This window comes from Lissotriton helveticus, chromosome 2_1, assembly GCF_964261635.1.
Source record: "Lissotriton helveticus chromosome 2_1, aLisHel1.1, whole genome shotgun sequence".
Lineage (NCBI taxonomy): Eukaryota > Metazoa > Chordata > Amphibia > Caudata > Salamandridae > Lissotriton > Lissotriton helveticus.
This window is the reverse complement of record NC_136059.1, coordinates 383,453,379-383,480,805: the sequence shown is the minus strand read 5'-3', so window position 1 is coordinate 383,480,805 and position 27,427 is coordinate 383,453,379. Positions and strand designations below refer to the sequence as shown.

The 27,427-nt window shown below is 43.0% G+C and overlaps 1 protein-coding gene across 1 annotated transcript in view; it reads left to right on the top strand.

Moving 5' to 3' along the window:
- LOC144817999 (complement component C6-like) overlaps positions 1 to 27,427 on the top strand; it is a 652,704-nt gene that overhangs the window by 382,809 nt on the left and 242,468 nt on the right. The window contains exon 8 of the mRNA XM_078675004.1: positions 6,632 to 6,872. Within this exon, the coding sequence (XP_078531130.1) occupies positions 6,632 to 6,872 (241 nt within the window). The remainder of the gene's footprint in view (positions 1 to 6,631; positions 6,873 to 27,427) is intronic.

The following is a 27,427-nucleotide window of genomic DNA, read 5'->3' as shown; positions in this document are numbered from 1 at the left end:
ACAAACATTTTGTTTTATGTAACCTGACATGAAATGGTTTTGGCACCTTTTCTTCTGTATTTACGAGCCATTTCATAATGTATATACTCATATTCACTCAGTTAGCATTCAATGTCAAGTTATGCTTACAATGAAACATTGCTTTCATATGTACAGCACCACTGCATTTTATGCATAGCAACAGTTTTAAATGCTTTTTTAGCAATATGTTTTTAGACATGTTTTAGCAAATCATGTGAAACTCTATTTTAGATATGTTTAACATGTTTAGGGCTTTAGTAATGTCATTCATATGAAACTGGAGTGGGTGTTGTGTGTCAATTTAGATTCCGTATATAGGTTTCCCAATTTATGCCCTTATGTAGGCACAATTCTCATTGCCCTTATTTCTGGTTTCTGGCAACTTCTGAACATGACAACCCAGACCCCTCAGGGATCGTTGGAATAGGTCAGTCCCTTTTAGCTCAGTCACTCATGCACTCTTTTCCTCTGAGAAATATACAGAGATTACACAATGGGATGTTTTCTAAATATTTATTGAACCAACGTTATTCATATATAGAATACATGTGCTACAATAATCAGTAGACAGAAGCAGATGCAAATATTACAAGCACCAACAGAGTGAACAGCAGATATAGTTCCAACATGGTGCTAAGAGAGTGTATATATTCAGGCATATAATACAAGGTAGTAAACAGGCTTACTCCTACTATGCAGTCCCTACTCTGTATATGTCTAGAGTTTTGTTGTGTGTCGATTTAGATACGGTATATAGGTTTCCCGATTTATGCCCTTATATAGGCACAATTCTCATTGTCCTTATTTAGGCATAGAAATCCAACCCTTATTTAGGCATTACGCATGCTAACCAAATACAGGCATGGTCACCTACATCCGTCCATCCACATCACAACGAGTTCTTGGAAAACTAGACTCTAAAGCCTTTAGGACTTCCCCCGCTTGGATTATTGATTTCTCCAAGAACTCATTTATTATGCATTAACATCTATTCCTTAGGGGTTCATTCATGGCGTTCCTCTGCCCGACTTTTACGTCAATACTGGCATTCCTAAACACCTTCTAGGTATAAATAAACCTTCACTTACCCTGGCAAACCATGGGTTGGCTGCACAGCTCGATATGGCTCGCCACGGTAAGTTCGGAAGGAATTCGAGTCCCCGCCTGACTCACAGACCAGACGCTGTCATCCTCCCTTCAGAGAATCCAGCTCCTGTGTTTCTGACTCTTGCGGGGTGTTAGAGATCGAGACCCATAAAGAGATTCCAAACTCTCTCATTCTAAGGTATGGAGCAGACTAGAACCTAGAGGGACTCTTGGCAATACTAACTATAGCTAAACTAGACTATAGAAAAACAGCACCTACTTCTTACCTTGTAGTACACCTAAGTTAGGTACACTGGGATAGAACTAACTAGAAGCACCAGACGAGTATTAGCTTGTGTATTTATGTATTTATGTCATAGCTACAAACCATGCTATTGCAGTATTATTTTATCTTACTGCTAACTCTGTCCGAATTATACTTCGCATTCTGTCTTACGATTGTAGCAGTTCATATCTCTTGCACGAGAAATAAGATTGTTCAATAAACCCTTTTTTATTGAAATGCCTGTCTATCTATTTCTGTGTAACTCTGTAGAAATGAAGCATGCACGATTGACTGAGTGAAACTGTTATCTATTGTTTCCACGATTCTGAGAACTGTTCTGATTCTAAAGGGAAACAAAGTTGTCATGTTTATGCAGTTGTCAGAAACTAATCCCTTCTTGTTTATTCCAGAAGTTTCTAGTCCACTGAAGTTCATTGAACATAACAAAATGATTTTACAGCTCACAGAATTTTGCTTAACTAACAACATTTTTGTATATGGGGACAATTATTATCGGCAGACTACTGGAACTGCGATGGGCACTTGCTTCGCCCCCAGCTACGCGAACTTGTTCGTGGGCTGGTGGGAGGAGCAACTGTCCAAAGCACTAGACACCACTGTGGCAGAAAAAGTGATCTCATGGCTTCGCTATAACGATGATCTGTGTATCATATGGAATGGTTCTATGGATTCTGCCCATGATTTTATTAGAAATCTAAATAACAATGTACTCAATTTAGAGTTCAGTGGTGAGGTGAGCAGTGATACAGTTAATGTCTTAGATCTTCAAATATGTGTCATTGAAAATAAACCAGTTGTATCATTATATTGGAAACCAACAGCTGGTAATTCAGTTCTTCATGCAGCTAGTAATCATCCACCAAAGCTGGTCAAGAGTATCCCCTATGGGGAATTTTTAAGGTTAAAACGGAACAGCACTAAGAATGTGGATTTTGAAACAGCAGCACAAGCGAGCCTATCAAGTTTTGTGAAAAGAGGTTACTACAGGGATTTTCTGGAAGCAACCTTAAACAGGGTGAAAAAGGTTTCAAGAGAAACTCTTCTCAGAGACGAGGATAAGAAGAGAATAAGTATTGAAGACAACAAGTTTAGGATGATAACCACGATCTCCAGTGAGGCGAATGAGATCAGGAAGATTATGAGAAAGAATTGAAAATTCTAAAAACAGACAGTGTGATAGGCCCAGATATGCCAGCTGCCCCGCTGATTACGTTTAGGAAAGCAAGATCATTAAGGGACAATCTAGTCCAAAGTCATTTTTTCACCATTCCCAACACAGTGGGGACCCTAAGGGAACTTAAGGGGCTTTACCCCTGCGGTAAATGTAAGGCCTGTGTAGGGAGTAGAAGAAAACTAACATATGAGGTGACAGGACTGCATATACCAGGAACAATTAAGAAGTTTATCACGTGCAATACATCGTATGTGGTGTACTGCCAAGTTTGTCCATGCGGACTAAGATATATAGGCAGCACTATAAATTCCATCAAAATGAGAGTGCTCAAACATATGAGAGCGATTACAAAGAAAGACGCCACATATCTGGTGGTGAGTCATTATGCAGAAAAGCATGGAAGTGACAGGGAGCTGTTACGGTACTTTGGGCTAGATACTATTCCTTCCAGCATTCGAGGCGGGGGCAGAATAAGGAAATTACGAAGGCTAGAATTGATCTGGAAACTAAGTCCCATAAAGGATTAAACTTAGGTGAAGAATTGGCGATACATCTGGGAGACTAAATACGGCCATACATAACAATATGATACAATGAGAATTTGTTAATGAGTGGGGAACATGATTTAACAGTATTTTGTGGGAAACAGTTAATATGCCTTTAATTTTGAATGTGTGTTTTTATTGGTCACTAGGTACAATCAATAATTGAGATGAGAAGTTGAAGGCCGATACATTGCTTAATTAAGGCGTAAGAGCAATTCTGGTTTGGTATTGGAAATAGCAATTGTGTTTACACTTATGCCGATATACGGCGTAATAACGTGGTTAGAGTAATGATGCCACAAAAATATCGATATACGATAATATACTGCAGGAAGCATTTACATCTTATATTTGTATGTAAATAATGTGAGTGCAATATCGGAATTGCGTTTTAGGATATATTTATATCGGCATGTTTAAAGATGGTGCCAGCATGAAATGCATGAAAGTGGTTAGTCCTACGTTAGTTACTGACTTTTGATGTACCACGTGACCGAATGTGATTGGTGGTTTTTAAAAATGCCGTCTGGCGCGAAAGAATTGCAACAACATCAGATTTTATTTTTTATTTTCTTGTTTTTTTTTGTTGATTTGTAGTGTCATGCAATATTTTGATGGAACCATTTTGGTTCCTGATGGACTCCAGAGAGCTGTGACATAGGTGTCAGAACGCAGTGCCATGAAAGCTTTTTTTTAAATGTTGAGTTCACAGTTACAGGCAGTAAAATAAAGACGTGTAATACTAAGCTCCGTGTGTGGTGTGGTCATTGGCAGGTACCCAGGCTGAGAAGACGCTAAAGTGAGGACCCCTCCCTTGTGCATTATTGACATACCACATCTAAAACCAGTTGGCATCATAGGTAATCGAGTTCAATCTAAGACGTTACATTTTCACTCAAGATTATAGCAAAGATCTGGGGATTAGCATGACTAGTAATCTTTCCGGTATCTGATCTGTCTCTGTTTTCATGAACTAGAACCTAGTAATCCCTTCTTGGTGTCCGACACAACACACGCCTCAATATAACTGTGCACGTTTTTTTCCTTAAAGATGTCCACTATCTATAATGGTGGGGTGTCTGTTATAATGGCCTATATGTAAGGGTGGTGAAGTCATTCTCAAATAAGACCCTATCTTAGAACAGAACCTCAGAACGGGTTCAGCTCCACAACCTATATTAAGAAGCAGAAGAACTGAGCAACTTATGTGCCTAGAGAATGACTGTGGGATGTGCCTTATTATTGATGCATTTGGACAGCCTCCATACGCAATAACTCGTGATGTACGGTTTAGGTAAAATTGTATGAAACTGATGATGTGGTATGTACAGCAAAAATATATGGACATGTCAAGCGCTCTAACTTTCGAAAAGCAATGGTTTGAATTATATATTTTTTTTAAAGTAAAATTAAATTAACTAAAATAAATACGAATAGATCCTTAAAGGTTCGTTATGTAAATCATCAGGTCTTACAGGAAAGCTTTTCTTTGATGATGTCATTAACTGATGCAGCTTACAATAGACAAAGACAGCTGAAGAAGTAAAGGAGAGCACGTAAATGAAAGTGATTGATCTACTCGAAAAGGAGAATGTGAAAAGATTGCTTTTCTATTTTGGCAAAAATCAGTAACCATGATGCTTTCACTAGCAGTGCCGGATTTTGGGCAGTTCGAGCGGTGCCACCACACTGGGTGCCAAGGTCAGGAGGGTGCCTTTTGTGCTCTGAATTCGGCGTCAGTCTCATTGCCCAAAAGCCTGCACTGTTGAACACTGTTGTCCCTCTTTCTTTTTCACAATGTTAATCTTCATAGAAATAGAAGAGAGATAACAGTGTTAAACAGATCAAGAGGCAGGCTTGTATGCCCACCCATGCGCTGCAGAAAAATATTTGCTTTGCTTATGAGTCCGAAAATAAAATAAAAGGTTTTGCATGTACGTTTGGGGATTTAATTTAATTGATCTAGGCACATAGATCCGAGCTCTGCTCTTTACTCGCACCAACAGTACATCTTTTTGCCTCCTTGATTACTAGAGATGTTCTACACCAGCTCAATTTTGTGTAATTCATTATCAGTTTGTGAATTGAAACAAAGTAAGTTGTAGGCAGGGCCAGCTCTGTGTTGTTGCAACATATATTATGGTTTTAGAAGCAACTGCTACTGAATTCTTTGCCTCCACAATTTTCAGGCAACAATAAACATGTCACGATATCTCCGGTGATCAATGTTCTTTCTGGAAAGAGAGAGCTTTGTTTAGTGGAAGTTTTGATTCATCGTAAGGTAGCACAGAGGGTTAATTTGCCTGCTATAAAGAACGTGTACCATGCAAATCACAAAGTGCATATCATGTAAATAAGTCAGTAGGTTACTGTTTTTGTCAGAGAGATCCTATTGTTACTTGCTGTTTAAAATCTTAATGTAGAACAGTGAGCAATTAACTGTCATCAAAGAGCTGGATGAAAACTGCATGGTATAGGTTAGAGCATTATGATTTTATCCCCAGTCTTTCATTAGCATAACATTGCAAAAAGAGTTAATTTGGTTAGAAATCAAATCTTATTAGTAAAGCCAACTCCCAACCCAGACCATGCACTCTTAAACTATACTTCCTACAATATGAATGACATGACTCCTATTGTAGTTCTCTGTCTTATGTAAAGTTTCCCATATGCTGATTTACACACATATATTTGATACAGTGGCTTAGCAAGGAGGGGGGGGGGCAGTCTGCCCCAAGTGGCACTGGTTTTGGCGGCGGCGGCCATCCCCGCTCTTACCTGCCGTCTCAGGGCGGCAAACCCCCCCCACTCTTCAATTGGCCGCCACGGAATGGCAAGCGCAGTGACCGCCATGGGCGGCCAAAGGGCTAGCTATGCCACTGGATTGATTGTCTCTGGGTAATATGTGTGATGTAAATGGCTCTGACACCCTACACTGGTATCAGTGGTGCTATAGAATGAATTTTAAGCATCTGGGAGAGAGTAGTTATGGAGGCTTGAGGGGCACTGTTGAAGGTGGTACTGAGGGAATCCCAAACGGAGGTGGTCATTGGGGGGCGCCAACAAACATTGTCACACAGGGCACCACCAGCGGCCCTCTTCAGCAGGATTCACCTGCCAGGTGCCAGATGTGCCAAATATCAATTTGCCTATCCTCGATTTCACTGCATGCCTCTTTCTTGCATTGCTTTATACTTCTTGCACTTTCTTGTCAGAAAACCCACTGTTTCCTAACTTTCTCTTCCTCTTTATTCTTCCTTTTTTGTCTTTCTCCCTCTTGCTCTGAGATAAAGAACTGCCTTAGGTATGGCATTTGACATTGTGCTTTTGGTTGAATATCGAGGTTGCAGGTGTCAGATTTGTGAAGAATAGTTATGCTCACGTTAGCTATTATACAATCTATATTTTATGTTATTTGAATAAAGAATCCATTATTTTGCATGCAGTTACATAACTCAATCTAACAAATGTTTTTGTTTGTGTTTTTTTTGTTATAAGGATTCCAACTTTATTCGCATCCATAAAACGATATCTGTGGCAGACTTCAAAACAAAACAGTCCGACCTTCACCTTTCGGATGTCTTCTTAATGTCTCTGAACAGTCTGCCTTTGGAGTACAACTTTGCTTTGTATGGCAGGATATTTGATGACTTTGGAACCCATTACATCACTTCCGGTTCCGTAGGTGGAACATACGACCTCCTCTATCAGTTTAGTACTGAACAACTAAAGTCCTCGGGTAAGCGCATCCACTAATATAATAAACTATTAATCCTGGAGAAAATTACAGCCATTTACTAAGTTTTAGGTCTGGTTTGACAGTGTAGCTGTTAGAAATACTTAGACATACATAAAGAGTGGCCTAACTCCCCAGTTTGCCTCCCCCAAGGGAGTATATCACTGTCACCTCAAGCTGTATCATTCCTCTTCATATGAAGTGCTGGCATTGATATTCAAGTCTCTATTTTACATGTTAACTTCCTATATCTTTGTGGAAGGGACCCATTGCAAAACTATAAATCAAAATCGTGTTTGATTATGTGGATAATGTAAGCCAAAGCTTCCCGGTCCCTTACGTTGTCACCTGACATCCCTCTGCCGTTAAACAATAATTCCTTTGGGCGCTGTTGCACTTCGCGTCTTGTATTATGTCCGATAGCGCAACCCGCCTGCTAGCCGTACTCCTCACCCACTCAACACAATTGTAATGCTTACTTGTACTATTTACTATATATATATATATTACCTACTGGCGGTCGCCAGTAGGTATATATAGTTAGGATTTTTTCTCTATGGGATTTTTGAAAATTCTATGTCTAATAACTTTGGCGTTTGTGAACGGAATTGGCTCAAATTTTCAGGAAAATGGCACATTTTGTTTCTGAGCAAGCTTTGCAAGTTTTGCACTTGTAAAAACCGTTATTTTCCTGCCACCATGGGGATTTTGCATAAGGCTCTGAATTGGTTACCATTATATGGTCGCGCATAGATGGCGCTTTACTGAAAGTGAGTGATACTCTTTTGGGGAGGTCTTTGCCTATAACGTTATCCTTGGTAACGATAGGCCAGTGTTTGTCACATATTTTACGAATCTGTTTGTGCTGTTTATTAAAGCCAGTTATTATTCTAAAACAGTTTGCCCCCGGTTTCTCCTCACCTTGAGAGCTCTCAACAGATGTCGTTTGGTGTTCAGATTTCTTGACCAAGAGTTCATCCCTCGATAGGACCATTGATTTTTGTATGGCACTCTTAATTACTTGGATTGAATAACCCCTTTCAAGAAAGCGAGCTTCGCTTTCTTTTTGCGCATGTTCCAGATCTCGGGGATTGCTGCAAATTCGTCTCAATCGCAACATTTCCCCATAGGGAATGCTGGAGATCAAATGTGCTGGGTGCGAGCTGGCCGCATGTAGAATGCTGTTGCCAGCCGTGGCCTTGCGGTATAATCTGGATTCCAACTTGCTATCGTTAACATACAGTTCTGTGTCAAGGAATGTGACTCTATCCTGGCTAAGGGTCGCAGTAAATTTTAAGTTCAGATCATTGTCGTTGATTTGGTTAACGAATTCAAGTGCTCCGTCATGGCTTCCCCTCCACACGACCAGCAGGTCGTCAATAAAGCGGAACCAAGCCACCAGATTATTGCGTATATAGTGCTGGTATTCAAGGCCAAGGACCAACTCCTCCCAAGCTCCCATGTGGAGACAGGCGAAGCTTGGGGAGAAGCTGGCCCCCATGGCTACTCCCTGCAACTGGCGGTATGCTTGCTGGTTAAACAAAAAAATATTATTAACCAAACAAAATTCCAACATATCAAGGAGCATAGCATTGTGTTCTTTAAACTCTGGACCCCTTCTTGACAAATAATAGCGAACTGCATTCAGGCCATCCTTGTGTGTTATACTCGTGTATAATGCTGTGACATCTAAAGCTATCAGCCAATCTCCTGGTAACAATTCAATATCCTGTATTTTAGTCAAAAAGTCCCCTGTATCTTGTACATATGAGCCCAATTGATGTACATAACCTTGTAGGTAGTAGTCAATGTACACAGATGTGTGCTCAAGGAGGCTACCTCTGGCAGATATAATAGGTCTACCCGGTGGATTCAGAGGGTCCTTATGTACTTTTGGTATAAAATATAGTATCGGTGTTATGGGACTGTCGACATTTAGATACTTGAATTCAGCTTCTGAAATCAATTTGGTGGATCTCCATTTTGCTAATTTACAATGGTATTCTTCTTTGATGTTCGTTAATACACGTGTGTGGATGCGCTCATAACATGTCCGATCATTCAGCTGAATGTAAGCTTCCTTGTCATAATTGGCCTTGGTCATCAGAACCACGTTCCCGCCTTTGTCACTTTTCCTCACCACCAGATCCTTCTCTTTCCTCAATCTGTTGGTGAGTGCAGTGTACTGCCGTGATTGGTTGTCAAAGTGTTTTTTGGTCTTTCCCACATTTTTTTGCAGGTCTTTCAAATCAGATACCACATTCTCATGAAAGATATCAAGATTGTCTCGTGGGATAATGGGGTAGAATGTGGAAGGGGGCCTGAAATTAGTGATTAGTGAGGTTCTATTCCCCCATTGGTCAATTTCATTTGTTTCATTCTTTTCATCATTTGTATTATCATAGCCCCGACCCTCCGTCTCCCATAGTTCTGATATGACTCTTGTGCCTTGGGATGCATTGATGCTATTGCCGCTGTTGTTCATTTGGTTTTCTCCAGAGTTTTTCTTTTGGGCATAGAATTTTCTAAGTTTCAGTTTCCTCACTGCTTTGTAAATATCGCATCTAGTTTTTGGATAGTCAAAGTTGCGAGGTGTTGCATAGGTGAGCCCCAATTTAAGGATATCTTCCTCCTGTGCTGTTAATTCCAAAGAGGTCAAATTAATGATAGTGCGGTTAATAGTACTTGTTATTCCTGTTGGGCGACGGAGCCCCGTCCCCTCCCGCCTCTTCTCCTCTTTTGAAATCCTCCTCTTCGCCACCCTCCATCTCTGGCGTCTCCGGAAGTTTGTTCTTCGTTTTTTTGCTCCTTCCGTGTATGTGATCTTAGTGTCTTCAGTCTTTCCTGGCATAAAAAATTAATCTCTTGGCCAGGGGATGGTTTTGAGGCGCCTTCTAATTGTCTGCGGCGTTCCGAATCCGAACCTGATTCTTGGTCCGAGCTAAGGGAGACGCTGGAAGAGGCACTCGATATCTCTTTGTTTTGCTGTTGACGTGTGCTTTTAGTTTTGGGTGGGGGTTTTGCTAAGCTATTTCGTAGAGCATCAATTTTTCGTGAAAAGGTAAATATCTGCCCCAATTCATAGTCGTTGCGGTCTCTTTGAAACTTTTAAACCTTCCTGTCAACGATTTTACTCTCTTCTTTTTTTAGACGCTCATTCATTATCTTAGCCAATCTTGTTTTTTCCTCCTCCTCATCCAGCGCCTCAATTTCCTCATTGATAGCTGCAATCTCAGTCAGTAATTTAGCTCTATCAATGTCAGCGTACTTGATTAATACTTGTACTTGCCGCCATGATGCTTCTAGATTGATTTCTGCCCATTCCTTCATCAGTTCAGGGTTGGGATCCTCATAAGTGGGAGCAGTGAGAATTCTGAGCCCCCGAGGTATTCGATTAACCTCTATATACCGCTGCAGCGACTTTGATTCCCACCATTTAGCTTGCTCCTGACGGGATTTTTTCTCCAATGTTTTAAATAGTCCCTTTATGACCGAGGTGCTGCTGCCACTAGTTTCATTACCTTGTCTCCCACGGATGTCTTGTGGAAGGGGGGCACTGTCGTAAAACGATGATGCTGCCAAAGCTTCCCGGTCCCTTACGTTGTCACCTGACATCCCTCTGCCGTTAAACAATAATTCCTTTGGGCGCTGTTGCACTTCGCGTCTTGTATTATGTCCGATAGCGCAACCCGCCTGCTAGCCGTACTCCTCACCCACTCAACACAATTGTAATGCTTACTTGTACTATTTACTATATATATATATATTACCTACTGGCGGTCGCCAGTAGGTATATATAGTTAGGATTTTTTCTCTATGGGATTTTTGAAAATTCTATGTCTAATAACTTTGGCGTTTGTGAACGGAATTGGCTCAAATTTTCAGGAAAATGGCACATTTTGTTTCTGAGCAGCCCTTGAAAATTTGGGGGGGGGTTCGTCAAGGGGGGGCCGAGAAAAAAGGGGGGTCCCAAAACGTGTTTTTAACATTGAGTTTTCCATAGGGCGGTTGGCCTCACTTTTAGCCCGAACGGCTGAATGGATTTGCACGAAACTTGGCAAAATTGTAGGGACTGGTAGCCCGATGTGCCTTTGCTAGGTCTCAATATATGTGCTCCAGTGGATTTTGAGAAATTAACGTTCAAAAAAAGATATATATCTGTAACAGCGGACCGGGCAGCGCTCCGGTTCGCGGACTTTTCGCTGTACGGAGCTTTGTGAAGCGAAGCTGATTGGTTCTCCGGCGTCTGTGAACATTCCAAACAGTCCGTAGCGGCCGCCATCTTGTCTCTCGGTAGGATCGAGAGACAAGAGGAGGCCAAAGCGAAGGGGCAAATGACCATAAGGGGGCATAGTAGATCCTCGCTGACCCCCTAGGTTTGATGTGGAGGATTTAAAAGGGCCCCGCGGGGCAAAAAAAAAAATAATAATAATAATCGAACGGCTGAATGGATTTGCACGAAACTTGGTAAAATATTAGGGACTGGTAGCCCGATGTGCCTTTGCTAGGTCTCAATATATGTGCTCCAGTGGATTTTGAGAAATTAACGTTCAAAAAAAGATATATATCTGTAACAGCGCTCCGCTTCGCGTAACGGAGGTTTGCGAAGCTGATTGGTTCTCCGGCGTCTGTAAACATTGCAAACAGTCCGTAGCGGCCGCCATCTTGTCTCTCGGTAGGATCGAGAGACAAGAGGAGGCCAAAGCGAAGGGGCAAATGACCATAAGGGGGCATAGTAGATCCTCCTTGACCTCTTAGGTTTGATGTGGAGGTTTTAAAAGGGCCCCGCGGGGCAAAAAAAATAATAATAATAATAATCGAACGGCTGAATGGATTTGCACGAAACTTGGCAAAATTGTAGGGACTGGTAGCTCGATGTGCCTTTGCTAGGTCTCAATATATGTGCTTCAGTGGATTTTGAGAAATTAACGTTCAAAAACAAGATATATATCTGTAACAGCGCTCCGCTTCGCGGAGATAAAATTATATCTGTATTACCTAGCTGTTGCTAACACCAGTTAGCGACGGCTAGTAGGAGATAGCGACCATCTTGGGCCCCACTTTGCATGTGAGTGATATTTATCACTAATGACATGCAAAGTGGGCATGCCAAGATGTTAGCGACTGGAAACAGTCGCTAACATCGCTATCTCCTATTATCAACTTTTGGAAATATTCGCGATAAGCGCGAATATCTCCAAAAGCTAGCACCTGCCCTGAGCAGTTCTTAGCCATGTTATCCAATGGGAGGTGGATAACATGGCTAAGAGCATTAGCTCGGTAATGCATGAATATCGCTGAGTTTTCAGCGATATTAATGCATTGCGGTCGTTTTTTATCGTATTTGCGATAAACCTTGATAATAGCAAGGTTTATCTGCGATAATTTCTGACGATGCTTAGCGGTAAAAAAATCGTTGCTAAGCATCGTTAGGGATAAATATCGCTTAACTTTGGTAATATGCCCCAACGTCTGTTAACGTTCGATTCGAAGGAAATCAGGAAGTGTTGAAAAACATTGTCTGCGCCATCTTGCCTTTTTTCAAATGCCACACTTTTGTCGTGCACGGCAGTCATTTTAGATGCCTTGACCAGACCCACTCTGTGCACGCTGTCGATCCTTAGCATGGCTCCCCACCCTCGCAAGCATCTCCCCCAGGCAGTGGTCACCCCCGCTCTCTGTCTTATGCATGGGTAATAAACCACCCCCCATCTGCGCTGCTCTTCCCTGAGAATCACACCCTGTGCCCGCCCGACACCTCCCTTTCGCCCTATTCACTACCGCACCCTCTGACACTCCTTTTCCTCTGTGTCCGATTGTCCAGGCCGGTCTTAGGGTATCAGCTAGCCCTGCAGATGTAGTTTATGGCCCCAGCTGTAAAGAATCAGCCCTCTTCAAAGGAGTTATAGTAGATCAAGGCCCACACTCGATGAGATCCGTCACAGCAGACGCGTTCCTATTATCTGAAAACCATCCTGTATTGTGATTGGGGAGGGGACCGAGCCTGAAGCAGAAGATTCCAGGGATGACTCTTTGTACATCAAAGTTTTTACAATTATGTGTCACATTAAAAATATATAGCACTCCAACAAAGTAGTAAGATTATAAAACTTTAATAACTTATAAATATATACAAGAAAACAAAAACAGTAATAACATATAAACATTTTTAGGGAAAAACAACGAAGTAGCGGTCGGCTGTGCGAATAGTCCCAACGCAGCACAACGTCCAGATTTCTGGCGTGGGGCGTCGCGGGGGGTGGGTCATCAGTAGCAAACTGTTGTGCGAATAGTTCCAAGGCAGCAGAACGATGGCACCAAGGTGATGTCCAGTAAGTTGCCGCACTGGTTTTGGTATCCTACAATGCTGCTCCGAATAACGGCGTGGGGCGCCCCGGGGGAGGCGGCGTGAACGGGCCTCTCCAGGTGGAGTCTCGTCTGTTGTAGTGGGGCGCCCCTTTACCGTTTCAGTTGCCATTCCGTCCGCTTTTGGTCCACTGTGTCAAAAGCCGCAATTCAGCTGAGTTGCGCCCACTCTTGCGGTGCAGCGATAGGCGGCTGTCACAGGACTCTCAAAATGGCGGCAGGCTGTTTCCTTTTTGGGCCTGGTCCACTGAAATGGCCCTGGGACACCTTGGAAATCGGACGCTTGTCTGCTAGGTCTTGGACCCCATTCTCAAAAGCGTCCCCTCCGCCTTGAGGATTCATCAAAAGTTTTGGGGGCCCCCGACTCCTGTAGGCTTCCGGTGGGGAGCGGCTGCCATGATTGCTCGCGGAATGACCACGACGGAGCCACGAGATGGTGGTGCTCTCATGCTGACGCCAGCTTCAGTCTGAAACATCCAGAAACAAGGTGGGGCTTTCATCGTTTGGGAAAAAAAAAAGTTTTCATCCAATGAAAAGTGTTGTTTTTAGGTCATATGATCAAGCCTTCCATCATTAGGAAACCAAAAGTAAAATGAACCAATGAAAAGTTTTATAAACAAGTCACATGACCTGTTATGCGGCATAGGGTATAAAATGCGGAGAAAATACGTTGGCACGTGAGGCGGCGTCAGTAGCGGACCGATGTACGAATAGGCCGAAGGCAACACAACGCGCCAAGATCCGGATGGCACCGAGGTGGTGTCCAGCAAGTTGCAGCACTGGTGTGGCCATCCTACAATGCTGAAAGTCGGCGTGGGGCGCCCCGTTTGCCTGTGAGTTTGCGTCAGTAGCGGACCGATGTGCGAATAGGCCGAAGGCAGCGCAACAATATTTTCTGACTAGAAGACACCACAAGGCGCTGAGATGCCAAGATTCGGATGGCACCGAGGTGGTGTCCAGCAAGTTGCAGCACTGGTGTGGCCATCCTACAATGCTGAAAGTCGGCGTGGGGCGCCCCGTTGGCCTGTGAGATGGCGTCAGTAGCGGACCGATGTGCGAATGGGGCCAAAGGCAGCGCAACAATATTTTCTGACTAGAAGACACCACAAGGCGCTGAGATGCCAAGATTCGGATGGCACCGAGGTGGTGTCTAGCAAGTTGTGGTACTGGTGTGGCCATCCTACAATGGTAAAAGTCGGCGTGGGGCGCCCCGTTGGCCTGTGAGATGGCGTCAGTAGCGGACCGATGTGCGAATGGGGCCAAAGGCAGCGCAACAATATTTTCTGTATGGAAGATACCACTAGGCGTTGAGATGCCAAGATCCGGATGGCACCGAGGTGATGTCTAGCAAGTTGCTGTACTGGTGTGGTCATCCTACAATGCTGAAACTCAGCGTGGGGCGCCCCATTAGCCTGTGAGATGGCGTCAGTAGCGGACCGATGTGTGAATAGGCCGGAACCAGCACAAGGCGCCAAGATCCGGATGTCACCGTGGTGGTTTCATAGTTGAGAGGCACTTCATCTGCAGTGGGGCGCCGAGATCCGGATGGCACCGAGGTGATGTCTAGCAAGTTGCTGTACTGGTGTGGTCATCCTACAATGCTGAAACTTGGCGTGGGGCGCCCCATTAGCCTGTGAGATGGCGTCAGTAGCGGACCGATGTGTGAATGGGGCAAAGGTAGCGCAAGAATATTTTCTGAATAGAAGACACCACAAGGCGCTGAGATGCCAAGATCCGGATGGCACCGAGGTGGTGTCTAGTAAGGTGCACTGGTGTGGCCATCCTACAATGCTGAAAGTCGGCGTGGGGCGCCCCGTTGGCCTGTGAGATGGCGGCAGTAGCGGACCGATGTGCGAATGGGGCCAAAGGCAGCGCAACAATATTTTTGGAATAGAAGAGACCACAAGGCGCTGAGATTCGGTTAGCACCGAGGTGGTGTCTAGCAAGCTATGCAGCTGAGTTGCGTGCGCACTTGCGGCGAATAGGTCGAAGGCAGCACAACAATGTTTTCTGAATAGAAGACACCACAAGGCGCTGAGATTCGGTTACCACCGAGGTGATGTCTAGCAAGTTGCCGCACTGGTGTGGCCATCCTACAATACTGCTCCGAATAACGGCGTTGGGTGCTCGAAGGGGGGGGGGGAGGCGGCGTGAACGGGCCTTCCTAGGTGGAGGCTCGTCTGCTGTAGTGGGGCGCCCCTTTACCGTTTCAGTTGCCATTCAGCTGAGTTTCAGCTGCTCTTGATGCTACAGCGACAGGCGGCTGCAACAGGACTCTCAAAATGGCGGCCTGTTCTTTGGATTTGGGCCTGGTCCACTAAAATGGCCCTGGGACACCTTAGAACTCGGACGCTCAATTTTTTTTCCCTTTCCTGTACATGCAAAAAAAGGTAAATGCCCGGTACGTTACACGCTTCATCTGCCACGATGAACTCTCCAGAGGAACCGAAAAAAAATATAGTTATGGTAACTATACCATGCATCGTCATATGGAGAGGTGGCACCAATTAATTATAGTGCTGCATAAAAGAGAGATTTGGAGGAGAACCCCTGACCTGCTAGTACATTCATCAAAGAAGTGGCACTGACAGCATCAGAGGCAAGGGAAACGGTCCCAAATATTTAGAAGAACTTTGGAAAGATTACAATGACATGTTTAGATTGTGGCAAATTAATTTCATGTGGACAGATGAGTGTTACTCTAATAAATACAGCATATGAACATCATCATAGTCGATGGTTGGTAGAGACATTTTGACTATATCCTGGACCTGCCCGTCCTCGCCCAAAATGGCGCCGGAATAAATGGGACTCGTAACTCCTTGTTGTGTACTGGTTGCAGAACCTTGAAATCACGAGATACGTATGCAGTTTTGAAGCACATGGCGGGCGGGGACGAGAATTGATTGAATATTTCGACATCCCTATTGATATTAAGTTCTGATGTGTTATTGATTACTGTACTATTGAAAGTTCGAATTAACGTCACCCATGGTACTTGCCCGCAAATGTATATCTAGATAATTTTATTGTAACTGGCCCTGTCGTATTTTAATTATAAAATGTACGTCCACCGATTCCGTAACTGTTAGAAACCTTAGTTCTTGCAACCTAATGGCCCGCCCGTTACGTTCCTCTACAGTGTAAATGTCTACTCATTATATACGATTACAGTTTGCTCCGTGGCCGGCCCACGTGGTTATAGGCTCATATTTGTATAATGAAATTTTCACAATAAAGGTTTTTAAAAGAAAACATGGTAGTAGTATATACATTGGTAAAGTTTTTAATAATAGTCACTGTTTTAGAATCATTAAAAGGCAAGTGAAATAAAGCAGACCAATTACATGAAGGGTAAAAGGTATAATACGAAGGAACGCAGTAAAGATAAATGGTCAAGGGCTGTTGTGTTTTCTACTCCTGCAACATAAAGTGATCGATAAGAATCTCATATTCAGGCGTATCGGCGACTAAGACAGCAGGTCGACCCTCTTTTGCTCAACGGCTCCGTCATGGGACGAAGAAACGCTCTTTTTCTCGAAAAAAGAATATATTTTACTTGCAGGACAGTTGTAAATTTTCCGGGAAAGTACATTAGCCTGGAACATTATAACATATATTTAAGAAAAAATAATGTTCGGAAGTAATAAAAAGCGTAATTTTTAGGTCATATGACCAAGCCTTTCATCATTAGAATAAGAAAAGTAAAATGAACCAATGAAAAGTTTTATTAACAAGTCACATGACTTGTTATGCTTACGTTACGCGCTGCGCGTCGCGCCCCGGATGACTTCCGGATGCGCTAACGCGGCGCGTCATATGACGCATTACGCGACAACGCAGGTCCAGAATATAGTCAAAATGTCTCCACCAACCAGCGGTCGGAACACAACCCCTTTCAGCAGGCTAAATAGTTCTGTTAAATGACAACAGAAGGGACAGGCAACAAGAACCATCAGTCAAAGAGGGGAGGGCTAGTTCTTCTCTACCGGGTTACATTGGGGCGCTACCGGAACTGATCGAATTGGTAGTCTACAGTGTTTCTGGATGTTTCAGACTGAAGCTGGGGTTAGCATGAGAGCAGCACCATTTCGTAGCTCCGTCGTGGCCATTCCGCAACCAATCATGGCAGCCGCTCTTTATCGTTATTTTGGGCGGGGTGGGTGGCGGAGCCGAGCTGTTTTGCAGCCATCATTGTGTGGAGTTCAGTTCATCTCACTAGTTTTGTATTGGTCATGAGGGGTTGTTCCTAATGTTTCTATTTTAGCGAGGTCAAAAAGAGATCCCATTAGTGGCCTACTGATTTTGCTCGATTCCTTTTCTTTTTTTTTTACACGATTTTTCGTTATCTGCAAAGACTAAACAGAGTATTGCGACTCTGTGTTTGTTTGTAAATAGAGAATGAACTAAAGAGAACCAATTCTAAAACAGTAAATACTTGGATAACAATCAATCAAATGGAGAGAGAAGCAGGCACGACGTATTACAACGGGGGCAAAGGCCTGCGTTAACTACCCTTCACTATGTGCAAAGAGAGAGTACTCCTAATAGAAATGAGGGGGGGGCACCATTCAAAGCAGATCAGTGTGCATAAACACGAAAATGTTTTCACTTACCACGTACTTGACATTCGACAGCTTATGATATTTGCTATTAAAAAAACATTGAAATTCACTGAAAAAACCATAGGTTATAGACCATATATAGTTAGGAATTAGCATTTACAAAACCTTGAAAATTCACTGAAAAAACCATAGGTTATAGACCATATATAGTTAGGAATTAGCATTTAAAAAACCTTATTTTACTCACACAAAACCATTGAAATTCCATATATAGTTAGTTGCACTAACTATATATCGCGCACCCGCAATCCACTGCTGATGATGTCACATATTACATCATTCATGACATGGTCAGTGACATCACTGATGACATCTCAAATGACATCACTGATGACATCACTGATGACATCTCAAATGACATCACTGATAACATCTCAAATGACATCACTGATGACATCTCAAATGACATCACTGATGACATCACTGATGACATCTCATTTGACATCAATGACCACATCACTGATGATATCATTCATGTGACAATACAATGCATCTCCTCACACTTTAATATAACCTCTGTTACACCCAGTGTTAAATACAGAGTATAATTTTTGAAACCATTGACACACCAATACTAGTTACTACATACGCACTCAGTGATTCCTATGTTTACACACACATTCACTCATTTACCCATACAATCATTCATACATACAATCACTCATCTTTACAACACTATCATATGCACTCATACACCTAAACAGACTCTCACACTCTGTCACTCATCCATGGAGTTACTCACACACCTAGTCAGTCCTGTAAATAATCAATCACACTTCCATTTTCTAATCTATACAGTTAAACATAGAGCACCTTACATTTTGAAACATATACTAACACATACTTACTCTCTTATACAATCATTGATACAAGTACACATTGATCTGCACAGAGTCACACACCTCCCAGCCAGCCACACACACACTCAGTCTCCCATACAAATACTTGGGCAATCAATCAATAACCCATATAGTTACTCATATAGCTACTGACCAACACATGCAGCAGTTTACAGAACAACAGACATAATGATGCACAAATTAAGACAGTTTAGTCACTAACCCATGCACTCAGTGAGACACATTTAATCACTCACTCATACAGTCAGTCACGCACCTACTAAATCCTTCATCCAGACACTTCTACATCTACTCATTCTTCAATATGTAAAACATATTTAAACTTTTCAGAAACACACAGTCACTGGATGATGTCATCAGTGATGTCATTTGAGATGTCATCAGTGATGTCATCAGTGATGTCACTGACCATGTCATGAATGATGTAATATGTGACATCATCAGCAGTGGATTGCGGGTGCGCGATATATAGTTAGTGCAACTAACTATATATGGAATTTCAATGGTTTTGTGTGAGTAAAATAAGGTTTTTTAAATGCTAATTCCTAACTATATATGGTCTATAACCTATGGTTTTTTCAGTGAATTTTCAAGGTTTTGTAAATGCTAATTCCTAACTATATATGGTCTATAACCTATGGTTTTTTCAGTGAATATATATATATATATATATATATTCATTGAAAAAAACATAGGTTTCAGGGATGTTATAGTTAGTTGGACATTTGACTCATATAAAACCAGAGAAATTTGCCTGTTATAGTTAGTTGAGCTAAATATAACTCACGCGCCCGCAATGCACCACTGATGATGTCACATATTACATCACTCATGACATGATCAGTGACATCTCAGTTTCTTCTGATTTTGTTATGTACGATGTAACATAACGTGCAACAGCAATTGAGTTATCTGCAACATACTGGATGTCCATTGTAGCAGGGTTTCTGTTCTCCCACAGAACTGTGCACAGAGGATTGGAACCTCAGCGAATTAGGGTGACCCAAAACTCACCTTAGTACCCAACAAACCCCTTACCGAGCTAGCTACAGTGTCTCATTGGTCATAACCAACTCCCAATGTTTAGACAAACCAGAACATGAACTTACAAACCTCAGGTTACGTGGAACACATGAGCACTCTTTCGTTATACAATCATTACAAACCAGAACATGGAGTAAAGAAGAACTCGTGAGCATTTGAAATGTTTATTTACTAATGCCGTCTCCTCAGGCGCAGTATCTTAGATAATACAAGTAAACATATTATCAGCAACAAAGCTACAAGCATAGTTACTAGTCCATAGAAAGCGAATGGTGACAGCATGTTACCATGCTGTAAATCAATAAGGGTTAACAACACTTATTTCTCACCCTCCCTAACACGCATATTATATTAATAGCTAAGAAGGTCTCTTTGGGTTGTATTAGGGCGGGCCCATACCTCAGGATCCTAGAATGAAGAGATCACATCAGCATACACCAGCTCTCTCTGCATGCGAACAGCATCAAGTGTCTTTTTGTGCCTCAAGCAAAGCAATATAAAAACCCGCCTCAAGCCCAAAGTTGGCAGAAGCTGCACTTATGTTATGTCTATGAAGGCGCGAAGATCAGACCTCATAACAATTCTGTATCGTGTTGTTCCTGAAACTTCAGCACTCTCTGTACAGACATAGTTTATTAAGCAAAGCTGATATCAGAGTAATAACATATTATTCTCATGTAAACCACAACGAACTACTAGGTTGAAAGCTAAATCAACAATTAAGTGTTGTGTGCAGAAGCAGCAAAAGGAAAAATGGCGTTTAAACATTTAATGAGCCTATGCTAACTTAACACATTATAAAGATATACAGTAGCTATATGACACCCCCCCATGATCCGAGGACGGATAAGATAAGATAAGATAAGGGCAACTTCATGAAAGCAGAGTTCAAGAACTGTGAGCCATGAATGTACTGTAAAAAATTTTTATATTTTGCTCAAGTCAATAGGACTGGGAAATTGATCAATGTACGAATAATCGCAAAATTTGCAAGCTGAAAGTCAAATATCCGGAAAGAAATTATGGAAAAGTTTTTAGGACAAGACCGTATAATCAAAATATGCAGCAACAGCCTCCAGCATGAAATCACCGTCTTCATCAGAAAACAGTTCAGCCATCCCATTCAAAAGTGGAAAAGAACATACGTGTTCCCCAAGTATCGGAGCCTCTATTACCATCAGAGGACAACTCGGTGGGTTCTCCAGAAAGCTCAGTTCCAAGAAATCCTGCGCTGCCGTGAATATATCCCAGGGACCCATTAGTCCATGCACCGCTGCTATTGCCATAATCCTCTCGTCAGAACAAACCAACTCGTGAGTAGTGATAGGACTCATCAGCTGATTAAAATCGACGCCAGGAGAAACCGGCCCGCAGAGACACAAATCAATGGCCCATTCAAAATCACAGCTCAGGCAGTGAAACACAGGCTGGACACAGGTGAAGTAGGAAAATCGAAACGATAATCCATATGCCGTGCTTAAAATCGCAAGCGGCAGTGTGCCAAAATATTCAATCATTCGGTTGCACAACAGCGGCAGCAGAGGCTGGGCCGCTTCTTCCACATGTGGGGCATCCATATTTAAGGAAGCAGAGAACAACTAGGACGCCTGCCGCTAGTGCCAGCAAAACCGGGAATCCACCAAACAGACTCGAGAAAATGGAATGAAAGAAACTAGGGATTACTCCAAATATTTTTTCAAATGAAGTCACAAGGCCGCTGCTAACTGCTTTAAAAAAATGCGCTAGCCCAGATGTCGAGGACGCGTTAAAGATAGAATGTATCATTTCGCCAAAATGCAACGGTAAATCAGTATTTAAAAGGGCCTGAACCTCGGTCCGGGTGTTAGCTATGTGAAGCACGAAAGTTTCCCGAGCCGAACTCAAGGCCACTTCTTTCTGGGACAATAGAGCCCTCAGTCTAGTCATGCCGTTGAACTCTGCCTTCAAGGTTGGTATGCGTGGCCAAATGGAAACCTCCCTATTTTCATGTGTGGGTGGGTACAGGACATTTCTGCAGCAAACGACACGTTCACTTACTGTTACCACATAAGCTACACCTTTAATTAACCCGCAACAATCTTCATTATTCAAAAGTAAATAACTTCCATTCCCTAACAAGGTAAAAGTCGGGGTAATTGCTGGTACAGGAGTGCCTTTTAATACACAGGCCAAGTTTGGTCGGTCCTGATTGCAAGAACCGTGTAATTGTATGTGTCTACACATTAACGAATGATCCAGAGTTTCTGTACATTCCTCCCCATTTAGATAAACTTCTTGGCCGTCCCTCAAACATCTATAACTGAAAGGAAGGGACCACACTTCATGGAGAAAACCACTACCCAAAGGCTCATAGCGACCTATGGCAACATATTTCATACAGTTAGTAAATTTATACAAAGCAAAAGGTAATGTTAACAGACCGTGGATAAGCCACGTTGCAGCTGAGGCTTCTGCCACAGAAAAAGGTAAGGAGTCCAATTTCTCAATATGTAACATAGAAAAAGAAGCATCTCGCATAGAAAGCAAGCGTTGTTTGTCAGTCAAATTAAAGGGTGCAAAGAGAGAGGTCACGTTCATGTAGCCCCATGGCACCCTGCCAGATTTAAGCGTTTGCAGGGTCCATGCAAATTGCATGATAGAACGTAATTGATTCTGACCATGGTACAAAACAGATACCTCATCATGCACAATATCCACTACAGAAGACACAATGTTATCTAAAGTGTAAATGCGTGAAGAAAGCATGTTAATACTATTGTCTACCACTGCAAGGACTTTCTCTAGATTTGCTTGATCTATAGCCCTAAGTCATGTTGCAGCCTCAAACTGCGATGTTTTCCATATTTCATTGTATACAGCATATATCCATCTTTTCGACCTACCACTAGCCGGGCCTTTTATGAAATCATTTAAATCTACATCATCATTCAGTTTTGCAAGATGTAATTTAACTGCAGATAATTTAGAATGCTTCAGCCAAGTTTGACATAATTTACCCACAGAGTAAGTTGTGACAGAATGCCCAGTTTCAAAACGTGAATCTGGTTTAACCTGAGCAAAGCCGTCAGACAAACCCAGAAAACGGCGCTGGCACGAATCAGCACTCTTGTGCCACACTAGCCAACCTTTAGGGTCTATACTGGAAATGTTAAAAGAAGAATTCAGCAACAGGGTCTGTAATTCTCTAATCGAAAATTGAGTATGATTACTCCAGCCTGAATATTCCTCTAACCCGGGCATAGAAGGAAAATTTAGTTTTTTAGCAGTAGCCAATCCAAAGCATGTCGTTTGTGAAATAGTAGAATTCAAAAACAAAATCTGATTAGGGATGAGACATGCACGGTGCAAAGCCTCAGCGCCTTGTACCTGCCAGCCCTTAGAACCCCAAACTGATTTTAGGTCAATTATTTCCTTCCATACTTCATAACCGCCAATAGCCAGCTGATCTAGAAAGGACTTCGAATACAAAAGTTTGGTATCGGTAAGTCTAACCTTGGACATAGGCTTCTGTGCCATTTTAAAATAAAAGGACTCGGGATTAGACTGATTGAAGTCATTAAAATATGTGTACTTTTTCAAAAAAGTACTTGAACTGCCTTGTATAGGAGCCGGACAATGCTCCCATTGTGTATAATTCACAGTATTCCTTCTGGATGTCGTTTTATGTAAGAAGTGATTGCCAAAATGTTGAAAGCAAAATAAATCACCATAATTAGCAGATTCTAAATATAAATCTTCAGCATCAAAGGCAGCATAGTATTTCAAATCAGAAAATAAAGACTCTACGGCCTGAACATCCCAATCATCAGAACGCATGTTTTGTTTCACCACATCCCCCATATTAACTCTAAGCACGTTAGGGACATTAACAACTTCCGTAGGGCCATGAATTTGAAATCGAACGGCATCCCACACGATCCCATCAAGGACAGGCCAAGCAGTGATGTTAACAAATGTTAAGTCTCTTCTCAGTCTATGTGCAGAATGCGATGAGGAAAGGGGAGCCAAAGTTCCATTGAGATGGCGAATGCACGTTCTTTCCTCGACATAGTGTCCATTCACCAACCGGAAAAAATAAAACACAAAACCAATTGACATAAAAAGATATATCGAAAAAAGCACCAGCCAGATATATGTCCAAGGGGGAAATCAAAAAATGTTTTTTGAATAAGGTAGCATGAACTGCAAAACGAGAGGGTTTCTTCGAGGCAAGGGAAACAGAGTCAAATGAAAATCTGGATTCCGTGGCTAAACGTGCTTGCAGGTCAGGCATTGACAAATCAGTGGGATATGTATAGTCTATTTCATTTTGATCCGCACCTGGCAAAGTACTCAATAAAGGACTGGCAATCGCAGGTAATTCAATGGCCACATCTGACTCATGATTAAAAGCAGCGGGCACAACTGAATTTCTCACAATGGAAGGACAGGAAACTGCTGGTGTCATACTAAGAAGAATCGGCCACTCTGTGTATCTTGACATTGTCAATTGAAATAAACCTGTTTTCCTTACGACCAGGAAGCGGTGGTAAAATGACTGTTCTTGTGCCCTTCACTCCAAGGACTGGAACCGGAGCTCGATAGGACGGACCAAATTCTTTTTTGTTATCGATCTTCTCACGAACCAGTTCTCCAACTTGGGGTAGCCAGCCGACTACCGGGATCTGCAATGCAACATCCGACGTGGAGGGCAAATGTTCCTTTGCTAGACCGTCTCTGGTCTTTTGTAGATTCTGTAAAACATTGCAATGTTCATCTGCGTCAAAGGAAGTGGCGCGAACCACACAGTCTTGACCGTCAAGGTCAGGGACGTACATCTTGATGCCAAAGAGCATTTCGTATGGGGTCCGCCCACCCAGAGACCTTCTAGGGAGATTATTAAGCGCACGCTGCACGCCGTTGAGGTGGGTCAGCCAGTTTCTGCCAGTGCCTATAACTCGAGCTGTCAAAGATTGCTTTAAATCACGGTTCATTCGCTCCACTACACTGTTACCCTCAGGTCTGTAGGGAGACGAAAACTTGACTTGGACCCCCAACGAAGTCATGGCATCCTTATACGCCTTAGAGGCGAAAGCCGGACCCTGATCCGAATGGAAGGTACCACAGGCAAAAATCCCTACAAAGACACGCAAATCTCTAATGACAGTCCGTGAATCAGCGCTGCGATGGGGCCATACCCACACAAAGCGTGTGAATGAGTCAACTGCTACTAAGATGTACTTATACGCAGTATCAGATGAAAAAGGACCGCAGTGATCCAAATAAACACAACCTAGTGGTTTATTAGATATGTACAACTGTGTCTGTGGCGGACGCGTGGCAGTTGAAGGTTTAATCTGCTGACAAATGTCACAAAGAAGGACATAATCACGCATCTGTTTGTACAGTCCCCGCCACCAGAAGCGTTGTTGTAATTGACTTACAGTGGCCGAGACGCCCGCATGCGCAGACGCCACACCTTCATGTGCCGCTGTAATCAAGTCAGCTCTGCGATCCGAGTTGGGAATCAAACGTTCTCCAACATCAGGAATTTTCACAAAAGGAACCTTCTCGGGACTTAAGTGGTATGTGTACTTCGAAGGGAATCCAGTAGGATGTTTACCTCCCTTCTCAGTGGCAGCAACAGCCGCCAAGATTTCACTATCAATCTTAGTTTTGGACCTAGTAACTGCTGCAACCAAGTATGTAGATACTGCTGATTTCGCCGCCTCATCAGCAAGCGAGTTACCAACAGCGTGAACCCCAATACGCTGGTGGCCAAGAGTATGAATCACATAAACGAGCGGCAACTTAGCCTTAAGTTCCGCCACTCGAACCCAGATCATCTTGTGTTTTATTGTGCTACCCTTGGAATCACGAAATTCATTCTGAATCCAAAAGAACAAGTTTTCATTGTAAGACTGGACACAGTAATAAGAATCACTCACAATTAGAGTAGTAACACTAGGATCAGCGTACTCCAACGCTAGTAAGAGAGCACGAAGCTCTGCCAATTGTGCGGTGCAATCCCCCAGTGGCAACGTGTGCACTTCCCTGAAGATGAACTCATCATTCAACATAGCACCGACCACAATGGCGCATGCGGAAACGTAGGCATGTTTAGAGCCATGCGCAACCTGCGCCGAACCATCAGTGTATATGATGCAATGGAAGTCCTCCAAAGGTCGCATGGCCAGAGGAGCAGGGTGAACGAACTCATACTGCAAGAACTCCTGCGACCGTAATGAGGCGTCAAAAATAAACGTGACATCCGTGGACGTCAAGGACGCAGCCCATTGAATCCACCGAGGGTGCAAAGCTTTTGAATTTGGTACACTGGCTTTCGTGACTGCCTCCAAATGAGGACAGGGTGTTACAACCAACATGCGTTTCCCCTGTGACAGAGCTCGTTCTTTAAGAATCGCCATCTGCACAGCTGTTAAAACCTTTTCCACAGTGGGAAACCGCATTTCAGCCGAAGTGTACAAGTGCGACTTGTAAGCAATAGGTACTGTGTCTCCTTCATTAAAAGTGAGGTACGTGAAACCCACTGTCCCAGGGACAATCCTTATCACCCGGTTTGTGTGGTTATCACGAGTCAGTAAGAATTTAGAAGCGAGCAGATCAGCCTGCAAGGACTGCAAGATGGCTGAGTGCTCAGGCAGCCAGCATGATTTGGAAAAAGTAGGTTGTATCAGAGCATACAGAGGCTTGATACGCTGGGCATATTCCGGAATGTATGTCCTTCCAAAATTTAAAAAGCCCAGTAAAGATTGTAATTTTTTCAGTGTTGTAGGAGCGCGCAACTGAGCGCATTTCTCCAAGAAGTGAGGAGCCAAACCTCTACCTTCATTGTTGAGCTCATAGCCCAGGAACAACACTGTGTACTCAGCAATGTGCGATTTTGCAAAGTTAAATTTGAAACACAGATCTGCAAAGTTACAAATAATTGAATTTACTCAACACAGATGCATTCAAATGTCGTCGTCTGTGAGATAGATGTCATCCACATACGAGCAAGCATCCTGGTCGAGAGCCTCCAAAATAGAGACAATGCGTGCAGTAAACACACCAGGACTCTTCTTATAGCCCATTGGGAGACGCCGGAATTGTTTTTGGACCCCAGCGCACGTAAAACTGGTCCATTGGGAGCTAAAGCTGTCCAATCTGTGGGCATAGAAACCGTTGGATATGTCAAGCGTTGTCTTAAAACGCTTACGCATGAGACTATCCACAAGGGCAGAGCCGTGAGTATTCTGTACTGCGCAGTTACGGCAATGCGAGTTCAAATGCCGGTAATCCAATACCAAACGATATGATCCGTCAGGCTTGGTCACAGTAAAAAGAGGATTATTCATCGGTGACACACAAGTTTCAATAACTCCCTGATATTCTAATTGTTCAAGGATTTCCGCGACGGAAGCTTTGGCTTCACGCCGAATGGGATATTGAGGTTGAGGCTGCGGCTGAGACCGCAACGGAATTTCGTGGCTAGGCGACAATTTATCCCAACCACATTGGTTACGGTACAGAGCCGGTGCGAGAGCACGAGCCCACTCTTCTGCAAAATGCTGCGCATGCTCTTTCGAGACAGTGTTCGCGAAACTGGGGAGGATTACCTCCTCCCCTCGCGGCGCCGCGAGCACAAAAGGTGGGGGCCAGTCAGCCTCCGAAAGCAAAATAT